We start from the raw sequence: 24498 nt of genomic DNA, 5'->3' as shown, positions 1-24498 counted from the left end.
ACAAATTGGACTCTTGTGTTATGAGTCCGTGACTGAGAAGAGTGTTTGAGAAGTCAGATTTCTGCTTGGGGATTACTTTTAAGGCATAAAATAGCACCCATTAGAATGAGTCTCAGCCTTCTGCCATTGGACCCCCTCATACTCTCTGGAGGAAAGAATTGGTTTTGTCCCTGAGTCTTGTCTGCTCTAAGACAAACAGCCCATCACCAGAAGGTGTAATTCCAAGGCTCTTCGCTCTTCTGGATATTCCCCTCTAGGTACTTCTTAGCTTATCAATGTTTTTCCCAATCTGTGGGTTCGATATTCCTACCAGCTTTGTGTTCTTAGAAATCAAGCCAGTCATCCATACTTTTATCCAAGTCATTCTTAAAAAAATACTAAGCCCTCTGGGGCCATACCTGGCAAGCGTCTTTCTGGAAAAAGGCTTATTTTAAACAAATTGCCCAAAAAAGGGCAAGGCCACAAATACAGAAACTGTTTGTAGATGACCGCCAATGGCGAATAGATGGAGGGAGTCTTATGTCCCAAAGGCTTTTGGGAAGAGAACTGATGGACAGAATCCATGGTGGATACATTGGTTAGGAGATGTTTGTCAGCACTCAGACTTTTCAGGTATTTCTTCAGCTGCATTGGTTCCAATTTTGTCAGAGGATTAGGGCAGTCAGTGATCTGTTACGTGTGTAAGAGAGAGAGAGAGAGAGAGAGAGGGAGAGAGTGTATTTATTAAGCAATTTGGCATTATTAAGCACTATGGTAACGAAGCATTGGAGAGTGTGCTGTTGCGTTCGTGTGCCCGAATACTTGCCCCAGAATATTTTACAGATAGGGGAGTTAATCGGTCATCTGTTAAAGTAAAAGAGTGGCCGGTATCCCTTGAACCTTCCCAAGGTGCCTCTGGGTGTCTCAGGAGCTTCGAGTGAAGCTCTGTTAATAATGGAAAATTCATCTTCTGACTCCCAGGCTGGGCTCCCTTGGAAGTTGTTAAGTAACCGTGAGCCCAGTGGAGGGTCCCCCACTTTCTAGCTGACCAAGGTTCTACTTGGGTACCACCTTTATTGTGAAGCTTTCCCTCATTCTTCCTGTTAACAATTCCTCCTTCCTCCATTATCCATGTATATACTCATTTTGTATGTACTATCTCCCCTTCCTCATCCCCCAGGGAGAAGGTCAATTTTTTAAGGGAGGAGTGTATTATATTTCTACCCCTCTTACAATGCTAAGCATAGTACTCCATGTATTAATATTAACCCTAAATTCACATATTAATTCACTTTATTGAGTTGAATTTCCTAGATCAGCCAGGGGGGGGCTTGTTTGGTCATTGAAAGTAATGTTCTTTTTGCCTCACAGGCTGGGCTGGGCAGGCCAGTGAGAACCATGTGGCAGTGGTGGCAGGGGGAGTGGGGAGATGTGTATATGCTTCTGCTTCGGATTTGCCTTTCCAAGCCCATCTTGGAAGATAAATTCTAATAAAGGAGCAAGAAGACTCGGGGCTAATTGAGCCTCTCTGCTTTCCTATCAGTCTATTATGAATATTTTATTTCATACGGTTAGAAAAATGAGTTTCATTTATCAGTGAATAACGTTTCTTTATTAGAAGTATTTCACTCTTGGAGACCTTGTCAGATCTCTGAAACGTTTCTGGAGGGATCCACGTGAGAAATGAGGACCGGGCCCAGAGGATCGTGGCTGGCCAGTGAGAGCAGAGCTTCAGTCACGATATCAAAGTCAGACAGATCTGGGCAAAGTTGCAAATGCCAGATGAGTCTGCAGAGTGCCATGGGGGCCCTTCTGCTTGTCATGGGAAACTTGGGAAACTAATCCCTGTGACCTTCAAAAAGGGGCTTGCGTGTCAGGAGCGCGCTGCGGTGACTGTCCCAGATGGGAAACGGCAACAAGGTGGAGGCAAAACCGGCGTTAGCCAGAGAGTTGTTAAACCAGCCATTAAGCATTTATTAATCCCTTCTGTGTGCCAAACACTGGGCCGAGGACCTTGAATGGAAGCTCTTGAGCTGCCTAATCACAGCTGTCCATCACCCGGCCTACGTAGAATTTCAGCGCCAGATCAATCACTCGCAAGCATTTATTAAGTGCCTACTGTATTGGCCCAGTTACGGGGCTGGGTGGGAGGGATGGAGAAGCGCATGTGAAACAGTGTATTCTGCACAGGGCAGACTGATACCGGCCGCAGAGATGCCGGGCTGTTCCCTCTCCCTACCTAAAGGAAGATATATGTGTGTATATACACATATATGTATACGTGTATATCTGTGTGTATATGTATACGTGTAGCTCTTGGGCCTGCCCTGAGCCAGACGCAGGCGATGTCCGAGGCAGACTTAAGCATCCCTGCCTCCCCAAGTCAAGGACCAAAGATTCTAAGTAAGCGCTGGGAACTCTGGGAGCTCATTGGCCATTTGTTCTCAGGAAGCCTGTCTGCTCTTCCTCAAGTTTTCTCTCTTGAGTTTCTATTGTCGTTAATGGTGTTGGTGAAGGGGGTTTGGGAGCGAGCCCTCCTCTTTCCACCCCCTTTGGGGACAATTCTCTTCTGAGCCGGGGCCACAGCTGACCCCATTGCATGGTCCTGGGGCCCTCCGTGAGCCCGAGATGCCCCTTTCTCCTGGCCAGCCCAGGGCTCCCACTTCTGCCACCTGCACCCACCTAAACCCTTCCTGGGTGTTGACACCTTTCAAATATTTATAGATTTGCCTCCTGGCACTCCTTAGTCATCATCGCTCAGCGAGATCTACTCTCCATATTTAGTTCTTTTCATTTTTTTCTCCATAAATCAATTCCTTCATTCCCTTCATCACTTGCTTTGCCTTATTATTCCCTCGAGCTGTTTTCATCCATTGCAGATGGGAACAAAATAACCCCGCCATGTTGCTGCAGGAGGGGGAGATGCTCCCCGGAGACGTGAAAGGAGCAATCCACAGGTTAAGCAGTGGCATGGGTGCAAATATGTCCTCCCGTTCTGCTTTAAGAAAGAGCACGTGAGAGCCCTGGAGGCTGGCACATTTTCTCTGCCTCTCCGAGTCTGGTTTTCCATCTAGATTTCTGCAAGGAACCTGGAACTTCCCAAAGCCATGTCTCTGGCTTCCAGTAAAGGCATGAGACTGAATGTCGCCATTTTCTGTGACCCCTAGTGAGCTTTGCCAATTTTAGAAGAATTTTATGGTTCTTATAAGCTTTTTTTCTTTTTTTTACCTCACTGTTGTTGCTTTATTATTACTATTATTATTAGTCCAAATCCATGGGGAGAACTCCCAGTCTGAAAACTCCCTCCCCTGAAGTAAGTCATCGGGGCCTTCAGTGCCATCTAGTCCCATCTACTTGGTTTGTAGGGAAGGAAGAAGGGGCCATCCCAGAAAGAAAGCATCTTGTCCAGTGTCTCACTGATGAGTACCAGCAAAGTGAGATGAGAACTGAGACTTTTTAACTTAACATTGAGTGACCTTTCTGCATTAGTGAGTTATCTGAGGCCTCTGGACTATCCAGGAACTAGGAGAAACACCCAGTTAGTAGGCGTCATAGAACTTGAACTCAGGTCTCCCTGATTTTTGAATCTGACCTGCAGTCTCCTTCTCTTCCTCCTCCTCCTTCCCCTGCTACACTACACAAACCCACCCACACACACACACACACAAATATAAAGACCAGCACACTCACAAATCTCTGTGTTGTTGGCCCTCTTCTTTGTCTTTTCTTTTTTAAGCAGTTTTGGTGAAATTTCCACATTTTGGAGTACTTGAGGACACTTTGGGTGGTCACTGTCTGCTCCATTCACATCCCCTTGACCTAAATTCATCCTGAATTGGGGATATTTAAGATTTATAGACAGAGGAAGTCAAGCGCATTTGGAGGAAGCGGCCTTCATTGTTTCTAGCCGTCACCGCAATAACCATATATATTTCGATAACACTTGGAGATTTGCATTATAAATATGATCTCATTGGACCCTCCAACCACCTGGGAGGTGGGTGCTATTATGGCATTTACTCATATGTAAACTGAGGAAGCCAAGGATTGTGTGACTTTAACTTCCACAGCTTGGAAATTTCTTTGGTGCAAATGTTTGCTCTGTGAAGCATCTGGGGCACAAGAGGTCTATTTGTTCTGCTTCCCCATGATTGCAGGGGGAGGAGAAGGGACATGGGGCCCCTCAGACCGAGAACGTATTTTCCTCTAGGGAATTTCCTCTCTAATGTATGGCTTGTGCTGTTCCAGTGGAATTTGGCCCTTATTCAACTTGACATTGCAGAGAGGATTAATGGTCCCATAGCCAGTGGAATGGATGACCTAAAGAAGCCTTCCACCTCTGCTTACTGGCCAGCGTTCCACTTCCGGGGTCGAACATGATCTTCTCTGCTTGGTATTTAAAGTTTTTCAGGAGTCGGGAAGACCTGAGCTAAGAGTTCAGCCATCTTTCCCTTTGGGTTCCAGGATTATAAATCTAGGACATTTCCGAGCTCATCTCAGCACTTACCACTTTACAAATAAGGAAACTGAGGTTTGAATTCTTGCCCAATGTCACATAGCTCATAAGTTCAAGTGATCTGTATTTTGCTTGTCTGAACAGAAGGGGAACAATGGGCGAGAGCCACAAAGAGGCAGTTGGTTGTATTGGGAGAAAAAATCCCAAAGATCAGACTTAGCCAACAGTACAATGAGTTGCCTTGGGTTGGGGGGGGGGTCCCCCATCCCCGGAGGTGCTCTGCTTGCTCAGGGGCAGCATGGGTAAGAGGAGGCTCCTTCCACTGCTGGGGCCATGCCTTGTAAGTCCCAGGATGCTCCTTGGCTGGCTGTGTGGGACCGGTGGTTAATTGTTCTCTCCCAGAACAAGAATGAGAGGCAGTTACTCTGTGAATGAAAGAGGGAGGGGTGATAGCAATGAACTCATGTTTTATTCAGATGGTAACAAAGAAAATTGAGAAGTGTTTGCTTAAAATTGACACCATTTTTTTTTTTTTTTTTTGCCTAAACATTGTGTATAAATGATACCAGATGACTATGAAATCCCACAGAGGAAAATGCCAATTTTCCAGTAGCATATACCCTGTGGGAAAGGCTGCCTCAAAGTAATCCGCTAATAGCTTCCCCTTTTGCATTTTTTCACATGCTCTGTATATTCAAACAAGTAATAATCACCACTCCCTGTGTGAGTATAGGGGTGAGGGGGAGGAGAAGCCTCCGAGCAAATGCAGAATATGTCCAGGGACTAGGTCAGAACTCAAGAACTCAACTGTGGACTCTGAAATGAGGAGGCCCTCCGCTGGGGTCTTTGTATCCAAGGATGTTCTGTGGAGCAAAGCCTTCTCATCCAAGGGACACCCTTGGTAAACACCCTGCCCTGCACAGAGTACATGAAACCGGTCTTACCAGAAGGGCCCATAGAATATACGTATTGTTTTACATTTGGGGTGAAATGAGTCTCTTCAACTTACTAGAAGGATTTCTTTTTATTTTTCTAGTTTCTTAAACATTTTTATGGAAAATTTTGAGTTCCAAATTCTATCTCTTTCCTTCTTTTCTTTCTTCTCTTCTCTCTAAGATGGTAAGAAATCAGATATGGCTTATCCATGTGAGATTATGTACAACATTTCCATATTAGTCATTTTGTACAAGAAGACTCAAATAAAAGAAAAAATGAAAAAGAAAAAGAAAAATAGCACGCTTCCGTTTGTATTTAACCAATATCAGTTCTTTGTCTGGAGGTGGATGGCATATTTCAGCATTAATCCTTTGGAATGGTCTTGGACATTGTATTATTGAGAATAGCCAAGCCATTCGCCGTTCTTCATGGAAATATTGCTGTTACCTTGGACAGCATTCTCCAGGTTCTGGTCATTTCACTGTGCATCAGTTCATGTCTTTCCAGGTTTTTCTGAAATCATTCTTCTTGTCATTTCTTACAGAAGGATTTCTTAAAGTCTTCCCTGGAATAAAAATAACAAAAAAAGATTAGTTATAGATGCATTTTTTATAGTATCTTTCCCCATCTTATGTGATCTCTCATTATCTCAATAATTATAATAGTGATGACAATTCTTTCCATTATAGTAGTCAGTCCATTTCATAGAAGGTCATGTCAGATTAGGAGTGAGAAGAGACCGCCAAAAACATCTAGCCACCCACTCTACCTCCATTCATAAGTGAGGAAAGCAAGGGATTATGAGATATTTAGAGCTAGCAGGGATCTTAGAGACTGAGAGGCTTGGTGGATGTGGTCCTGAAATCACATTGGAAAAGATCTGGATTCCAATTCTACTCTGACACTAATTGTGTCAAAAGGAGAAAGGCAGTCAGTCTTGTTGGGCCGCTGCCAACTTTTTCAGATTTTCATCTGAAAAATGGCCTATTTGAGGTTTTAACTGGTGGAGGGAATTTCCACCTAGATCTAACCACAGATTTTGGATTCTTGGATGCTCAAACCTATTTAGGCAATCCCCACACCACCAACAAAATCTCCAACCAACAGACTTTGATAAGTTATCATAGAGGGGAAAGTCTGAGGAAAATACGTTTCTTTTGTCGGGGCTACAACCACCTCCACTCCCACACATCCCTGCAGCCACAGTCACCAAGAATCCAGAAAAATAAAGTGCCTCCAAAATCCGTAGGATTGTCAAAAGGCCCAATGTCAGGGATGGATATAGAGTTTTATCTTCACCATTAGCAAAGCTGCATCAGCTTCTATTTTACCAGCATCCTGGGACCACCAAGACTTCTCATTTTTCTGATTGCAACTCCACCCCCACCCTGCAGATGTTGTGTTTGAATGTAAGTTCTTTGAGAGCAGGGACTGTCCCCATTTACTTAAAACAGAGCATTACTTATACTAGACACTTAAAAACGCTTTCTCTAATTATTCACTCTTTCCTTTTATTTATCCCTATTTTTGCTATACAGGGGAATGAAGAGATTACACATAGTCCTTTCATCCGTAGCTTCCCTCTCAGTCTCGGGTACCTTTCTGGAGCCCACTTTTCCCAAACAATGCCTTGACTATGTTTATTCAGTGCCTTGCACCCAAAACATTGTTTGGCAGTCTTTAGGAGTTGTGCTTGTTGGGACTTTTTGGGGCTCTGTGATTTGGCCGCATATGGCAAACAACCATGATGTTAGAGACAGGGGCTCGCAGGGCTGGAAGCAGCTTAGGGTCATCGAATCTTTGAGTTGGGAGAGTCACACAGATCCAGTGACCCAATTCATATCTGAGCAGCATCCTTTTACCTATACACCTGGCTAATAATACTCTCCCCAGCCTTTTTTCAGAGCGCTGGACCTGGAATCAGGAATATTTGGGTGCAAATTCAACCTCAGACCCTTGTGGCCAGAACACGTCACTTAACTGCTGCCTCAGTTGTCTTCAGATGGAAAATACAAATCACAAAAACACTGACCTCACAGGGTTGTTTTGAGGAACAATGGAAGTAATATTGTAGTACATTACTTGGCATATAATAAGCTTTTAATAAGTTCCTGTTCTCTACTACCACCCTTCCTGAGATGGCTGATTCTATTTTTCTAGGATTTTCCCCCAGCGTCATCTAAATACATCTTTTTTTAGATTCTTCTACAATGGTCCTACTTCTGTACAGAGCCACCAAGTACCTCACAATAGCCCTTCAAATTCTCCAGTTAATACATCCTTTATTCTCCCAAACCACCTTTAAGAGCCGCAAACTTAATGCTATTTGCCATCTTGGTTTATCCCTCTGTGACTACTTTAGTTTATCACTGTCCTTCCCAAAATACATACTTACTCATTCCCCAGTAGATCAGGTATAGCGAGCACTTAGGACATTGTCACCATCTACAATTGGAGATCCTCAGTTTCTCCAAACTGATGGCTAAATTGGTACATTTCTCCTACGTATGACATAATAGGGGCAATAGTGTTTTTCATCCATTTGTTTCTTCTGTGTGGATGGTTAAGCCAATCTTTTTTTTTTTTTTTTTTTTAACAGTGAAAGATATAAAACCAATTTTTTAAAAAAAATTATATGTATTAAGTGAGTTCTATGAGAAGGAGCTATCCATCCCCACCACTTGTTGACCATCTGCCATCCACAGGGCAGGCAAGTTAACTTTGGTGAAACAGCAAGGCTCCCACAGGAAAGATGGGAGTTACATGTACCAAATGAGTCAAGTCAGTACTACTCCTCAAATCCCATTCCTTTTCACAGCCCGATAGAAACAACTCAGGACTTGAGATCCAAGTACTGAGAGTTTACCAATGATCCAAAGACTTCTATCCTGGCTCCCTGGCATTTATTACAGACCCACTAGATTCCATCCATGTATTAAGTCAGTGTTCACCAGAAAACTGGCTTTAACTACTTCCCACTCCCTGTAACCATCATCTGTGATCCCCCTGAAGATGCAGCCCAGCATGATTTCTGTTAATACCTGCCCAGGTCTTTGTCAAATGGGTCAGCACCAGAAATGGACCTAGTTGTATCACTGACAATAGCACTAGAGAATATGCAATACCATCTGCTTTGCCATAGTGTGCTACGAGCATAGAGCCTTTCCATCTGACTCAGTGCTTAAAGCCTCTATTTGGGTTGGCTCCTCCACTGAAGTTTGAGGTCATTGAAAAGGAAACTGCCTATTTTTTTTCTTTGTATCCTCAGGGCTTAGCACAATGTTTTTCTTTTCTTTTTTTTTCCTTATCTTTTTTGGGGGGTAGTTGGGCAAATTGGGGGTTAAATTACTTGCCCAGGATCACACAGCTAGTGAGTACCTGAAGTTAGATTTGAACTCAAATCCCTAACTTCAGAGTCAGTTCTTGCCACCTAGCTGCCCCACAATGCTTTCCACTTAAGTGTTTTCTTTTTTAATTCATTCATTTATTCATTGAATCATTTCCCATACATATAAGGAATCTCAGCTTTGTCCATTGATAAGTCACTTCCTGTCTCCTTTTCACATGTAAAAGGTATTTCTTAGAGCCAGTGATGTCAATGAAGATACTTAGCCAATCCTAGCATTTTGTGAAGGACCCAGTCTCCTTTGGAGACCAACAAATGTTGCCTTTCTGGAGAATCTTGTCACTTTTGTTGTGTTATTATGTACCTGTCTTTAAGAGAAATTCTTTACAGATTTGTGTATCATTCTGCATAGAATATACTGGGAACAAAGGCCCCTTACCCTTTTGGGGGGATAGGGAAGGAAATTTGAAAGCTTTGACCAGTATACCAAGAGTTGAGAGAACAAAGATCTCTTAGTTTTAATCGCAAGGGAGATTTGGCTCCTGCAGATCAGTTTTTGAGATCCCAAAGTATTCCCCTGAGAGATGGTACTGCTGTTCTATGCCACATTTGTATTTTTTTTTATTGTATTTTCTTTTCCCAAATACATGCAAAGATAGTTTTCAACATTCACCTTTACAAAACCCTGTGTTCCAGATTTCTCTTCCTCTCTGCCCCCTCTCCCGTTTCCCAAGACAGCAGCGGTCCGATAGAGGTTCACCATATTTTTACAAGGCAGATCCACAGTCCATTGGAGAAAGCCCATAATGGGGTGAGTCAGTCTTCTCCCGTGGGCTCTGGGCTGTCTTGATGTCCCTGTGATTCTTAGAGGCTGTGGGTGTATCCCTCCTCATCTGGAGCCTGTTTCTTCACCTGAGTGTTCTGTTTGTGGAGCTTATGTAAGATGTGGAGCTTGTATCCTCAGCCTCCTGCTCTCTCATCCTGGAGGAGAGTCGGGGCCACAGCAGGAGGGGCTTTGCAGCAGCTGTCAGGATTCAGATACAGCCACAAACTCTGGGGGTTCTGAAAAGCCAGAAAGAGGGCAGACTGGGGTCAAGGGCACAGGACCCACTTGCAGCCCTCCCTGTGACGCTGACCATCCCCATAACCTTGGGCAAGCCCTTCATTTTATTGTGCCTCAGTTTCCTCAGAAGCTGGACTGAAGGGCTTCTGAGGTCCCTTCTTGCTTTCAGGTTATGTCCTATATTGATGGAGGGACCTTCTATCCAGGGAGCTCCTCTGCATACTAAGATATCCTCAGGAGAAGATATTTTTAACAGTTCAGTTTGTTTTTTCTTAAAATATTAATGCTGTAAACATGACAGCCTCATTCACAATATCCCCTGTTCTCCATCACCCAGGTGTGAACCAACAATTTGGGGATTATCCTTAGCCTTTATTTACTCTCTGGCTGATTTCCCCCTCCCTTTTTCCCAGAACCCTTTGGGGCCACCTTTGTTGTCAGCTGGTGGGTATGCAAGGAATGCATTCACACTGGGCTGTTATTCTAAACCTGACCTAATTAGGGGAGGGGCTTTTCTGCCCCAGAGCACCTTGGCTTGTACCTCCAACCCCCACAGGACTGACTGTCATTGCCTGCTGCTCTGGTCTGATGGAAAACCTCTGCTCTTTGGAGATCAAAATCTGAGGATTCTGGAATGGCTAATGATGGTGGAATTGGAGTCAGATCACGGGTGCGAGGTCTGTGTGCCTCTGGGCAGTGCCTACCCTGGGGTAGCAACTATGGTTCCAAGCACTGGCAACAGAAAGTGAAGGAGTCTGCTTCTCAAGGATCTCATATTCAATTTATTTTTGAGGTAGAGATGGGAAGTCAATCAGTAGTCAGTCAATCAATAAACCTAGTTTAAGTGCCTACGATGTGCTATTATACTAAGCAATGGGAAAACAGAAAGAAAATTGAGTCAAGTAAATCACAAACTAATGAAGGAGACAATGTTTAAACAGCACAAACAATATCCATAGGACAGGAGGAAAGGAGATGAGCCGTTGGAGTGACCTACTGTGGCTGCAGTGGAAGGTGATCTGTGTTTAGAACTGGACATGGTCTTAGAGATCACCTCACCTTTACCCCCTACCCACTGTCTAGATAAAAACTCGAGGTCCAGATGGGTTGAAGAAGTTCCAGATTTCTGTTCCATTGACCCCATCCTTCCATTTTTTCCAAGTTTGTGGTCTTAGCAGATGTTTCTCGATTTCTCATTTCTCCTCATGCCTTATATTCAGTCATTTGCTAAATCTTGCTGGTTTTACTCCAACATCTCCCCACTTTTTTCCTTCTCTCTTCATGCTTCTAACACCTTTCTTCAAGCTGTTCTCATCTCTCACCTCAATTATTACGACAGCCTCCTAATGGATCTTCCAGCTCCAGTTCCTCCCCATTCCAGTTCACCCCAAACACATCTGCCAATTGGTTTTCCTTAAGTACAGACCATGTGATTCTGCTAGTCAGACACCTCCAGAGATTTCCTCAGATAAATTATAAATCCCTCTGTTTGGGGCTCCGTGTCCTCTCTGCAACCTCATTGGCTATTACTCAGGACCTTCCACAAGCAGACTGAGCTTCTCTCTCTCCCTCACCCATGACACTCCGCATCTCATCTCCATTCCTAGACACTGGCTGTCCCGTGTTCCTAAAACGTCACTTCTCGCCACCTCTCCTCACTGAGTCACTCTCTCTTTCACAAGCAGAGGCCATAGACAGTCTTGGCAGCTGGGAATCCTTTTTGCTCTCTGTCTCTCCTACAAAATTACCTTTCTGGGCACTAGACTCCCACTATTGAAGGGGGATGAGTTAGAAGGTGAATTAAAACAAATAAATATAAATCATTTAGTAAGTCATTTTAATGGAAAAATTTTTCATGAGAAAAGTAACTCACAATATAGCCATGATTAAGGACTTTCAAGCTTCCCGTGACATATTGAGTACGACTTCAAAAGATTTTTGTGCTTAGACCTTTTTCAAATCAGAAAAAAAGAGATAATAGCAAGGGAATGAGGGACTTTGGGCGTTGTTGGATAGTAAAGATCTTGGATCATGAAGATATAAAACTCATTACTTCTGGGAGGTCACCCAGTGATTTAAGATATTTAGATTTTGTGCAGAAAGGAACTTTCAAAGTCACTTGGTCCATCTTCTTCCTTCTATTTATGAGGTAATTGAGGCCCTTGGAGCAGCTAGAAGCTGCCATATTGCACAAAATGTTGAGCCTGAAGTCAGGAAGATTCATGTCCCTGAGTTCAAATCTGCCCTCAGATCCTTCCTAACTGTGTGACTCTGGACAAGTCATTTAGCCCTGTTTGCCTCACTTTCTACATTTATAAAATGAGCTGTAGAAAGAAATGGCCAATACTCCAATATCTTTGTGAAGGAAGTCCCAGATGACATCACAAAGAGTTGGATATGATTGAAACAACTGAATAACAAGGGAGTTCTTAGCCAGGTCTGCACATGTAGTAAGATGACACAGGCAGGTTTCAAAGTTATAGAATTTGGATTAAACCCCTCTCTAATTGATCCTAGTGCCATTCAAATCATTGAAAAGGTGAAGAAATGAGTGATGGATTGATTGTATGAATTAATAATGATAATAATCATAATCATAATTTGAAAATATTAAGGGCTTCCTTTGTGCCAGCTGCTGCACTAGAGATATGCATTAAAAAAATGACTAAGCCCAGTTCTCAAGGAGTTACCTTCTCAGGAATTACAGAAAACACAGATAGGGGAGTAACCTCCAGCAGGGGCTATTTTGTTCTGGGGAAGTTAGTGAAAGTGAAGGTAATGGATGGAAGACTGGATGGGCTGTAACACTAAATCTGCCACCTGGGGCCACTCAGGAGACTTGGGGTGCTAATATGTATATACTCCATTGTTTCGGTCCCATTAATAAATTTGTTGTGAGTAAAATAGACAAGTTAGGTTTGAGCTGAAAAGGAGGCAGCTGGCCTCCTGACACAGAAAACAGAAATACTGTTTGGCAAGATACTGATCAGTTGGAGGATACCACCAACTATGAGTTAGACCGTTCCTGAAACAAGCCCCTAGCAACAGAGTGCTCTTCCTCTTGTCACTTTTATTGTTTGTTTTGCATATATTTTATACATTCTTATACATCTGCGTATTTTCTCCAGAACTGTGTAACTTCACATTGTTGAATTATGCTTTACATTATTGGAAGGGACAGTTTTGTATTTATATCCCCAGAAGTCGGCACCATGCTTGGTACATAGCGTGTGCTTGGTAAAGGCTCTCTGATTTCCCAGAGGGTGAGAAAACTACTCGGGAGGAGGCTGTTTCATCTGGACTTATTAACTTGTTTTCAGTCCCATTTGGCATATTTTTATTTTAGGCTGAATCCTATGGGTGGGAACTAGGGACAAAGACCAAAACATCAATCCTTTTCCCCAAGGGCTTGACCAAGGAACAACTCTGTTTTGATGCATCCAGGTCATATTGTTGGACTCCATCACTGAAGGATTGATGTTCAGACTTATAATTTCTAAGAAAATAGGTCTTGGAATCACTGCCAGGGGCCTCACTTACTTAGTCCTGTATCCCCCACTAGGACATCCTGGTGGATGGTTCTGCCTTCAGTGGAACATGGCTCCAGAGTCATAGAATTGAGCCTTAAATCACAAAAACAAAGTAGCGCTGTGTTCAATGACTGCTTTTTACCACATTAGGTAATTGCACTGAATATTTTCAAGACAGTTCCCCCCAAAAGCAGTGATTGCCTAAAAGCAGCATTAGGTTGAAGCTTCGTAATAACCCCAGAGGGCTCCATTGCCCGGAAATGGACTTTCTCCCTGGGCCTGTGTGATCTCCCTCTCCCTCCTGGATGCTAGGAAGAAGTAGCGGTGGATGTCATTATAGCGTTAGATGTGGGTAGACAGCAAGGGAGCCCCTGATTGACTTAAGAAATCTTGACTCTTCCTGGCCCAGATTCTCTGACTCAGTGTTTCAGAAGCCGAGATCAGCCTGGGCTGGGGAGTTAAGGAAGAGTAGATAAGGTCTGCTGGGCACATGAGCCCGTGGCCTGGCCTCGAATCATGAAGTTGTGGACCCTGGGGAACCATAATCAAAATGAAAAATGTCTTTGCTCCTCTCAGCACTGGTAGAGTCAGACTTTATGGGCTCCATTCTCTATTACACTGGAAAAAAAAGGGAGGGAGCGCCAGCTGTCGACACATGTGCCAACAAATGGGGCAGTGCCCGTATAGATGCCATAAAGCAACATTTAATAAAAGGGCTGCGTTCAGCTTGGCCATTCTGAGTTTCTGGGCCCGGCCGTTGAGGGCTCTGATTGGTTCCATGGGCCTCATTCACTGTATTCTATAGCCTTCCTCTATCCACGGACCCACTGAGTTCTGGCGGCCTCGGTGAGCCTGGCTCTCCAATCGTGACCGTTAACAAGTCTCTTGGGCCATCACTTATCCCGGACTGAAGCTTCCTGGGAACTCTGCAGTCAGCATCTTCCCCAGATGCTCTTCCGCCTGCCCGGAGTCCGAGCCCTCAGGTTTTTGTACCTGGGGGAGCCCGAGCCACTTGTCTCACAGATGGTGGCGTTGTTAATGGGGTATAGCCAAAGCTGGCCTGGAGGGGCAGGATGGCTGGGTCTGGCTGATGGGAATTCTCCCGTCCCTTTCCAAGAGTCTCTTGGAAAGGCCTGGTCCTCATTTGTCATCCTGCTAAAAGGAAGTATCCGGGGCTCTTTGCCGTTTCTGCTGATGCACAGGGTTATTTTTATTTATGCTTTTCGCCTTGCCTCTGTTCTTGTGAATCCAGTGCTGGCGCAGGTGCCAGACTGACTGCCCCAGAGGTCTGTGCCCTCCCTCTGTCCCCAAAACAGGCAGGGTTGGGGCCTTTTCACATCGGAGCTGCTCCCTCCCATCTGGCCACTGACTTCAGGCAATCAGGCTCGAGCAGGAAGGAATCTTCCTTGTAGAAATCCGGTACACGAATCTTTTTTATTATTATTTTTTAAACACATGATGCCCTGGTGATTTAAGATATTTAGATTTTGTGCAGAAAGGGACTTTCAAAGTCACTTGGTCCATCTTCTTCCTTCTATTTATGAAGTAATTGAGGCCCTTGGAGCAGCTAGAAGCTGCCATATTGCACAAAATGTTGAGCCTGAAGTCAGGAAGATTCATGGAATCTTATTATTAGTGATTTGTCTGATTAATACTATTTGTCAGTTCTAGAGCCTATATTTGAATTTAGGTCTTCTGACTCCAGAGTCTCTGCCTTTCCACAGATTTAAACTAAGATCAACTCCTTTGAAAGAAATCATCTTCAAAGCTGGGTACCCACAGGAAAGATTGGGTTTCCTCCCCAGTCCAGCCCTGCCAGACCACAGAGTTTAGCACCAATTATCCCAGACTCTCCTGCCTTACGAAAATTAAAGATGACATGGATTTGCCCAATAAACCCTTCTTCCTCCAATAAACCCCCAGGCTCAGGTTTTATTCTCCTGTGCAGCAAACGATGTAGGATATTAGAGCTGGGATCTTAGAAGTCATCCAGCCAAACGCCTTCATTTTAAATGAGCAAAATGCTCAGAAAGCATATTCCCCAAAGGGCCAAGAATAACCTATCCTGAAAAGCCAAATATTCTATAGGAAAAATAAATGACCTTTAAGCAGAATAGAAGGAATGAAGGCTCAGGGAGATTAATTTCCTTTTTCTTCCCTTTTTTTGGTACTCCTTTTAATTTATTAAGTCTGAACTTAAACACACACAGATGAGATGAGAATTTCTGTATAGAGAGCCAAATCCCCAAAGGATAGTTGTTTGTGAAAATATGAATCTCCATTTCATACTAATTACATACATAGGTATAAATATAGATATAGATAGATATGCAGAACATATGTATATATAAAATGAGAAAAATGTCTCCTTTTATCCTCACAATATCCTCAAGGAGTGGCTATTATCCTCCTCATTTAAGAGGTTAAGAAACAGACAAATAGAGACTTGACCGGGCTCTGAAGCTCAGATTTGAGCACAGGTTTTCCTGACCACATGCCCTGTGTTTACCCACTGCTTTACACAACTGCCTCATCCCAGCTTTTCCAACTTCTCATAATAAACTCTAGAACTTTCATCAAAACTGCTTAGCAATCCTCTATTATATTAAAAATCCTTTTTCCCATCTATAGCACTATACTCAGCTTTGTAGGTTGGGTTATTTTTGTCCAAAAGCCTCTATCTTTTGCCTTTGGGAACATTATATTCCTAACTCTCCTCCCATGTTTGGAAGAAGCTGCCAGGTCTTGCTTGACCTTGATGATGGTTCCTTGGTACTTGAACTCCTTTCTTGGTGCTTCTAGAATTGTTTTGCTTTTGATGTCGGTTTCTTTTCTTTGATGTAAAAAGGAAATGGTTGGTTCTTTCTGTATTCACTTTGCCCTCTGATTCTCATGGAGTTGGATGGTTTTCATTTTTCATTTATTTAAACATAATATCCAAGATTTTTTTTGTTTTATTTTAATCATAGTTTTAAAGGAATTTGATATTCTTAAACTCAGTAGTTTTTTCAGGTTAATATTTTAAAATATCACATTGAAAATTTTTTTCTTCTAGCTTCGAAACTTTTTATTCTAAAATGTCTTGCTCTCTTACTGTCATTTGTCTCTGTTCTCATTCTCTGCGATTTAGTTTCTTCAGGAATGTTTAGTAGTTTCTTTTTCCTAAGCTATTTTTTTTTCCAACCCTTCCTCCCAAGATCTCTCTTTTTTTTTTTTTCTTCTTTAATCAACTATTTCATTTATGTCAGGTATTCATTTAAACCTTTGAGAAGATCTGTTTTTTTCTTAGAGTCTTGATTTATAGTTGTTATTATCTTTTTTTATTTTTATAAAGCTCTTTATTTTCAAAACACATGCATAGTTTTCAATATTTACCCTTGCAAAACCTTGTGTCCAAGTTTGTTTGTTTTTTCTCTCTTCCTTACCTCCTCCCCTAGATGGCAAGTCATCCACTATATGTTAAACATGTGCAATTCTTCTATACATATTTCCACATTATCTTCTCTTCTAGCTGGATTTTTGAACATCCCCACACTCTGATTTGTGTCATCTTTGATTTATTTATCTCTCCTGCTTTTATTCCCGAATTTGAGTTTGGTGCCAGAGCGAGGTATTAGGGTGGGATGCTCATCCCTTGTTTTTCTCAACTCAGACTGGATTCTTTCACCTATGAAACGTCCCTCCCCTCATGAGAAATAGCACCTCCTCTGAACATTTTAGATCTTTGCTTGGCTGTCAAACTGGTGCATTGTGCTACACAAGGCCACATAGGTGGTGACTCAGGGTCCTGTACAGGTTTTGAGCCCAGGACCCCTGAGGGATGTGGGCTTGTTACAGGCCGACTCGTGTAAGTATTGGAATTGTTGCTCCTATTAAGGTGGTCTGTGACAGCCATTGTATCCGAACGTTCTCCTCTCCTCAAAGTGAAGACCTTTTACCCATTTTGTGTGTCTTGGGACCATTGACATTTCATGTCTTTTCTAATCTGATTCTCCCTGCATATCCTGGTGTCTTTCAGGCCGCTGTGCCCGCTGTGGGGAGAATGTTGTTGGCGAGGGCACCGGCTGTACAGCCATGGACCAAGTCTTCCACGTGGACTGCTTCACCTGCATTGTCTGCAGCACCAAGCTCCGCGGGCAGCCCTTCTATGCTGTGGAAAAGAAGGCCTACTGTGAGCCCTGCTACATAGTAAGTGCTGGACCCCTTCCCTGTCCACTGGCCTCCATCATGAGAGGCTCAGACTTCATTCTTCCACCACTCACTTACCAAACTTCTGTTTGCCCCAGGACGTGGCTGGGCTTGGTTTGATATATTGACAAGGTATGGTTCAGCTCACAATGACCAGGCAGGGGAAGGGAGTTTCTGGGAGAAAAAACCCTGCAACTTTCTGGTTCCTTCCCAGTCCCCAACTCAGCCTTTGTACATGAAGATTTGATCACCTCCATCTTCGTTTTTCAAATGTGCTGTAGGGATTCAGTCTACGGGCCATAATAGCTCCTTTACAAATGCTAGTTGACTAACTTGTTCTGGGAAATATTATCCTCCTTTTAGCTCCATTGTGTGTTGGTATGGAAACAATTTAATTTTTTTTTAAATTTTGAAAATATAAAATTTTAAAAATATAGTATGTAGGACAACAGGCTGGGTGATTAATAACGGGGATAATAAATACTAGTTTCATCTACCTTACAAGAATGTTACAAGGATTGTATTAAATTATGTATCTGTCTCTGCAATTCTTTAAAAATTACACATATAACCATCACTGTTAATCTGAGAAGACTAAATGGAACAAGGGTATTCAGAGTGAAAAGACAAGTATTATACAGTGGAAGGGACACTGATTCTGACTCCGGAGCTCCTAGATTCAAACCTTACCGTACTATAATACCTGTCATTTTGGAATAGTTATCTGACCTCTTCACACCTCAGTCATCTATAAAATGACCAAGCAGGATCAGATGGCCTTTGAGATTCTTCCTAACTCTGGGGCTATTCCAGAAGAGCACAATAATGCATTAAAAAAATTATCTCTCTTAATCCATAATTATCTGGTTACAGAATCACAGCCCTAAAATGTTTGAGCTCAGAGGGACTCTTGAGATGATAGAAGCAAAGGATCACACTCCTAGAATTAGGAGAGAAATCTGAGGCAATGCAATCCAACCTTAAATTTTACAAATAGGGAAACTGAGGCCCAACCAGAGGCGATCCTATTCCCCCAAGGCAGCACTTGGTATTTTGGGACAACTCAAACGACAAGGACTTGGAGATGTCCTGTCGGTGCTCAGATACTGAGTGAAAAAGCCAACACTGGCCGGCAGCAGAAGCCCAGTCTTTTATCTAACAGCCCTGATTCAAAGTGCTGGGCTTCTCAAAACCTTCCCATTTCTGTGATGCTGCATGTTTGGTCTCATTTAATGGATTTTTCCTACTAATCCCTCATTATAGCTTACAGTAAAAATGAATTAATACCAATACGCTCTGAGTTAATCTCTGTTTACTTTAAAAAGCAAATACAACATGCTTTCCAATAGCAGAGATTAGCTTCTGAGAAATGTCTTTCTAATTCCTTATCATGGGTTAACAAAACTTAATATTTCTTGGTGGGGCGGATTTTGAGTTCGTGGTATTTTCTTAATCTACCTGTCATCAAATAATTTATCAGCTTCATGAACTGAATGTTTTTTTTCCCCTTCTGTTTTATTTAATTTTTTTTTTTCTACAGGAGAATGTAGGGTGGGAGGCAGGGCAAGAAAAATATGGGCTCAGAGTCAGGGATTCTAATGTAGTTTTTCCCACTTTTGTGACTCTGGTCAACTCTTTTTTCTTTATGGATTTCAGGCCAGTCTCTTAAGCCCTGGGTACTAAGTGAAAGGTGGGTTCTGATCTGATTTAATGTTGTTTAGTGAAATCCCAGATCCCTGATGTCTTGATGGAATCATGCCGAAGGTATCTCAGGTATTCCTGAGGCATGCAGGCCTTTACCTCCCTGAGTGGGAGTAGTAGAGTCTGAAGACCTGGATTTAAATCCTAAGTATTATAAGGCAGGTGTGACTTGGGGCAGGTCAGTCTTCCTGGCCCATTTGGAAATGGCCTAAGCAGCGGCCCTCTTGGGGTTCTCCTGGCTGCTTTCTGAAAGGGTCTTTCATCTTCTCATCTCATCATTAGGTTCTCTGACTGTCTCTGCCTTTGGTTTGCCATGAATTTTCCACGTTAGCATTTCCTTCATCTACTCTGTTACCACTTGGGAATCTACTTATTTCAGTGATACCTAAAGGCAGGTGATTGACTGACGAGCCTGGATACCTAGGGGCAGGTGATTGGCTAAGGAGGCTTGAGACATTGCCTTGTGACTTATGGTCTTGATTTGCTCAGATTTGGCTTTCTTTTTGTCCTTCCTCCTTGTGCTTGTATTCCCAGGGCTTAACACAGTATCTGGAACATGATGAGTGTATCATAAGTCTTGTTGAGTGACTTTTTGAACACCTGTCTCTTTTCTATTTCATTTACTTATCTTGTGGATCCATGACTAGATTGCTGATAATCCATTCATAAATTAACAAATATTTACTAAAAGATTATTATGGAATAGACATCACGTAAGCCCAGAGATCCACAGCTAGACACAAAGTTTTCCTAAAGAACTTGGTTTCAATCAGGGGAAGGGACTTGGAAATACAAATACAAAGGAAATATGGAGGAGGGGACCACTAATAATCGGGGGCTTCCTGCAGGAGAGGGGTTCGACCCGAGTTTTAGAGTCAGCAAGACCTGAGTGTGAATCCTCACTCAGAGACTCTTAGGCTACAGATTCTAAGAGGTAGTGAAGAAAGGCACCTTCCTTCCTAAAATAGGGGGCTGAAATGACTAAAGGCATGGGGCCTGAAGCTGATATATTGCTCCGGAGGATTAGCAGGCAGTTTGCTCTGAATGGGTGGCTTTTGAAGGGGAACAATGATTGCCAAGCCTAGAAAGTTGGGCTGGAGCCAAAGTGTAAACTCCCAAAGTCAAACAGAAGAGTCATCTGCCATTTTGTTCTAGAGTCAATGAGGATTTTTGTCAACAGAGTCAGTAGAGATTTTTGAGTCAGGGAATGGTCAGATCTTTATTTTAGAAATATCACTTTTGTACCTGTGATGAGGTCTGTCTTCTCTCTCCAAAAATACTACCATGCCCATAATATGGATATATTATATGCCCTAATATGGGCCATAATATGGATAGATGGATAAGGCTGTAGTTTTGTGCGTGTGTGCAAATTCATATTCAAAAGCAATGTTGAGGACTGGATCATGTATATAAAGCAGTGGGCATGGAGTTAGGAAGGTCTGGCTGCAAATCTGACTCAGTTCTCAGTAATTGTGTGATTTTAAAAGATTTATTTCACCTCAAGACCCATGTTTCTTTATAAAATGAGAAAATTGGACTCAAGGATCTCTAAGTTTCCTTCCAGCTCTAACCCTGAGAACCTGAGATTCTGTATCTCGATGACTAGTTCTCTGGCCATCTTGTCCACAAGCATGGACTAAGATCCTTGATTCTTAGCAGAGAAGTCTCATTCACACATTCCAGAAGAAATGAGAACAATCTGGGCAGTTTCGTTCCTAAGAACTAGAAAAGCCCAATGGCTACAAGTAAAGCATTTTGGGGGGTCTCTTGCTCAGAGCTTTGGTGGAGCTCCTTCTGGAAGGCAGAGAGTTCCAAGGGCCTCTAGGGTAGTGCAGTAAAATTGTTCAAAGATTTCAGTTAATTTTACTAAGATGACCTCAAACAATATTTATTCATGGAGTTTAACTCAGTACTTGAATTGATGTGATGGCTTGGGACTGGATTTTCATCACTTTGCTGGCATCTGGATGGAAGTTTTTTTCAGAGGCTGTCCCATATTTCACTCTGCAAATGCACAACTGATTAAAATGTCACAGGGGAGGGAGGAGGCCAATAAGTCTCATGCGAAGCTAAGCTCAGGGTCCATCTGCCTTCCATGTTAATCTATTTAAACAAAATAGTAAACCCTGGAATCGTCCAGTGGAGAACAGACAGAGACCTTATCCCACCCGCTTCATTGTATGTTGAAGAAACCCAGAGACAAGAAATTCCCTATTACCTAGGAAATAAATCGTTCCATCAGCACCTTGGTCTTGGTCCTCTGACATCATACACCATATTGCAGATACTATGTTCAACAAAATAATTTTCAGGAAGAGATAAAACGATACCTTTGACTCACTTTCTGTCAATAAGACCCACTCTGTTATTGGTTCTGGAACAGCCTTAACTAAACACTAATGAGGACTTTTCCCCTTTCAGTATCTTTGACATTCACTCTACCTCTTGGTTTAGGTCATGCCCCATGGAGATTGGGGGAAAAAAATACAGAAATAATTGAACGGCACAAGAATTAATCTTGTGCTCCAAGAAAATTCCAAACAATGGTGGAGATGGTTGTCGTCTCTCTAGTCTGTCCTCCACTCATAGCACATCATGGTGTGGGATTGGGAGGGAGCTCTTGTGGGTTCCGCCATTGAGGTCCAAGCTCCAGCTTGGATCTGGTTAAGCTGGAAGCTGAAAGTGTCTGGGAAAGAGCTTGGGGAAGTTCACAGAGTCCATCACAAGAGTAGCCACAGGCTAGGAGAAATTTCATCCCTAGCAAGCCTCAGATTCCATTATTTAGCAAAAATGAATGAAAAAATGGATGGATGGATGGATGGATGGATGGACAGAGAGAGAGAGAAAGAAAGAAGCATACATACATGCATAGACAGACAGATAGATACATAGATAAACAGACAAATAGATATGTGATAGATATATAGATGGATAGATGGATGTATGGGTAGATACATACATATATACATATAAACATAGATGGATGGATGGATAGATGAATAGATAGATAGATAGACAATAGACAGACAGATGCATACATACATACATGAACAGATGAATAGATAAATAAGTAGACAGATAAATAGATACATATATACATACATAGATGGATAGATGAATGTCTGAATGGATGGATAGATGGATGAACAGATATATTGATAGATGAATAGATAATTGGTCTTTGTTGTTGGAAGGAAGACTCACAATATCTGCTCCCTAGCATTGTGGTGATGATCGAATGAAATCAAGTTTGTGAAACACTTAGCACGGTGTCTGGCACATAATGGATGATTACTAAATGCTTAATAAAAGCAATAACATGTCATATCTGTAACTTAAACTTGGAGCTGAATAAGCTCACTTATTCTTTCCTACAAAGGCTGAGGTTACACAAAAATGATATGGTGTTTAGAGTGTTGACCTTGTAATCAACAGTATCTGAGTTCAAATCCCACCCAATCACTAAGCAGCCATGTCACCCTGGGCAATCTCTTTTGTCTCCAAATTGGTTTTTTTTTCCTGTAAATATTCAAGGACTGAACATAATAATCTCTCAGAGAACTTAAATCTCAAGACCTCTGATCTTATGGTAACCTTGAAAGAGTGTGAAGAGTGTGATTATGTACCTACTGTGTGTCAGATACTGGAGATATGAAGAGAAAAATTACATCCTTCCTTGCCTTTATGGAGTTTAGATTCTATTGCAGGAGATTACACATACATTTACAAGTTTACTTTATTAAGTCACAAAATGAATCAAAGGGATTAGAGGGGGAGTTCCAAATGAAAGCTCCAAGCAGAATTTGGTGCTCCCATTAAGTCTTGAAGGAAACTGCAAGGTACAGTCAGTACTGGTGAGTGGGCAGTGTCTGAAATCCACTCTCTCCCCAGTCATTTTCCCCATCATCTCTCCCTACTCATACAGCCCAGTCTGGAGCCCAAGATTTTTCATTATGGTTAAAGCCTAAGTGATTACTTTGCTTCTGAAAATAGAAAGTTAATTTCCCAGGTGTCTGAAGAGCAAGGTAACTTGGCTAAAAGCATTAGCGGGAGACATGTCCATGTTCTTTTGAACCCTAATATCAGCAAAGGGCTCCACTTAAAAGCATTCAAAAGTTTGAGACCATCGTGAGTGGTTGAGTTTAGTACTTAGACAACAAAAAAAATGTTTTCTCATGTTCTTTGCTCTTCCTAATAAAGTGTTCCAAAAGCAATTACGACTGAGACATTAAGTGGGTGGGAGGAGCAGAGACTGGACAAGAAGTCACTCACTGCCTAGTACACTCACCTCATACTCCCTCTCCTGCCTCATGAACAGATCTCAGCTTGATCAGTCACTGGCTTTATCCCTGGTGCCAGAACTATGTTCATTAGTCCTCCCTCAGTACTGCCCCATGTCGGAAGAATGACCTAGCGCCATATTGGTTTCTATATCTAATGAATCTGTACAGCAACAAGAGGTGTGAGGATGGATCCATCCTCGAAAAAAGAATAATTTGGGGTCTTTCTATGTTTAAAGATATAGTCATGGGTCGCATCCAGTGTTGGTTAGCCAGCAGGAGATACTGCATTAAAAATTTCCAGGCCAAGTTGTGTAGAAGTTGCTTTTTAGGTCAAATACACAGATGGTTCATATTTCAAAGTTTGTGCTCCCCTGAGGCATCCCTGGCTTACTCTGCCCAGTAAGATTCTGTGTTTGAAATGTAAAAACAAGGATTTAATATATTCTCTCTGTACATCTGGGGGAACACTGGACCTCCTGGGTCAAAAAGCTGGTCTTACAATTAGGAAGACTGGGGCACAACCACCTCCTGGCTGTGAAAATCTGGGATGCAAATTTAACTCTCCAAGGCTAGTTGGGGCAAAAGGACTGGCTGGAAGGCTTGTTTGGATCCTCTTCCTCCGTGCTCCCCAATCCCAGCGGTGAGTAGCCAAGAGATATTTCAGTACTCAATCAGGGATCGCAGGGATTCTTTCTGATACGGGATGGACCAGGTGCCCCTGGGACTTCTGATATTCAGATGCTCTGCTGATACAACTGTAGCAGCCTCCGCTTTGTCTGGAACCTGACGGTTACTTGGTGAGAATTCCAAGATGAGGCTGTAGCTTATTATGCCAACTGGGCTAGAGTACTCTAGTCCACAGACACCCCCGTTTTTCTTACTGAGGATAATTGGCTCTAAAGAGCTACATGAATTTGGAATAAAATATGTTTTGAAAAACACTTCTCTCTTTAATGAGCATTCTGATTATGACCCTATAATTATAAAGTGCCTTCACGGGCTCCGAGGAGTTT

At 42.5% G+C, this 24498-nt stretch overlaps 1 protein-coding gene across 7 annotated transcripts in view; it reads left to right on the top strand.

Annotated features, from left to right (window-relative positions):
- LPP (LIM domain containing preferred translocation partner in lipoma) overlaps nt 1-24498 on the top strand; it is a 626695-nt gene that overhangs the window by 504652 nt on the left and 97545 nt on the right. For all 7 annotated transcript variants that reach the window (XM_031957434.1, XM_031957435.1, XM_031957436.1 and 4 more), the window contains one exon: nt 17329-17498. In XM_031957434.1, coding sequence (XP_031813294.1) covers nt 17329-17498 — 170 coding nt within the window. The remainder of the gene's footprint in view (nt 1-17328; nt 17499-24498) is intronic.

This window comes from Sarcophilus harrisii, chromosome 3 (assembly GCF_902635505.1).
Source record: "Sarcophilus harrisii chromosome 3, mSarHar1.11, whole genome shotgun sequence".
In the NCBI taxonomy this organism is placed as follows: Eukaryota; Metazoa; Chordata; class Mammalia; order Dasyuromorphia; family Dasyuridae; genus Sarcophilus; species Sarcophilus harrisii.
This window is presented reverse-complemented; position numbering and strand designations above follow the sequence as displayed.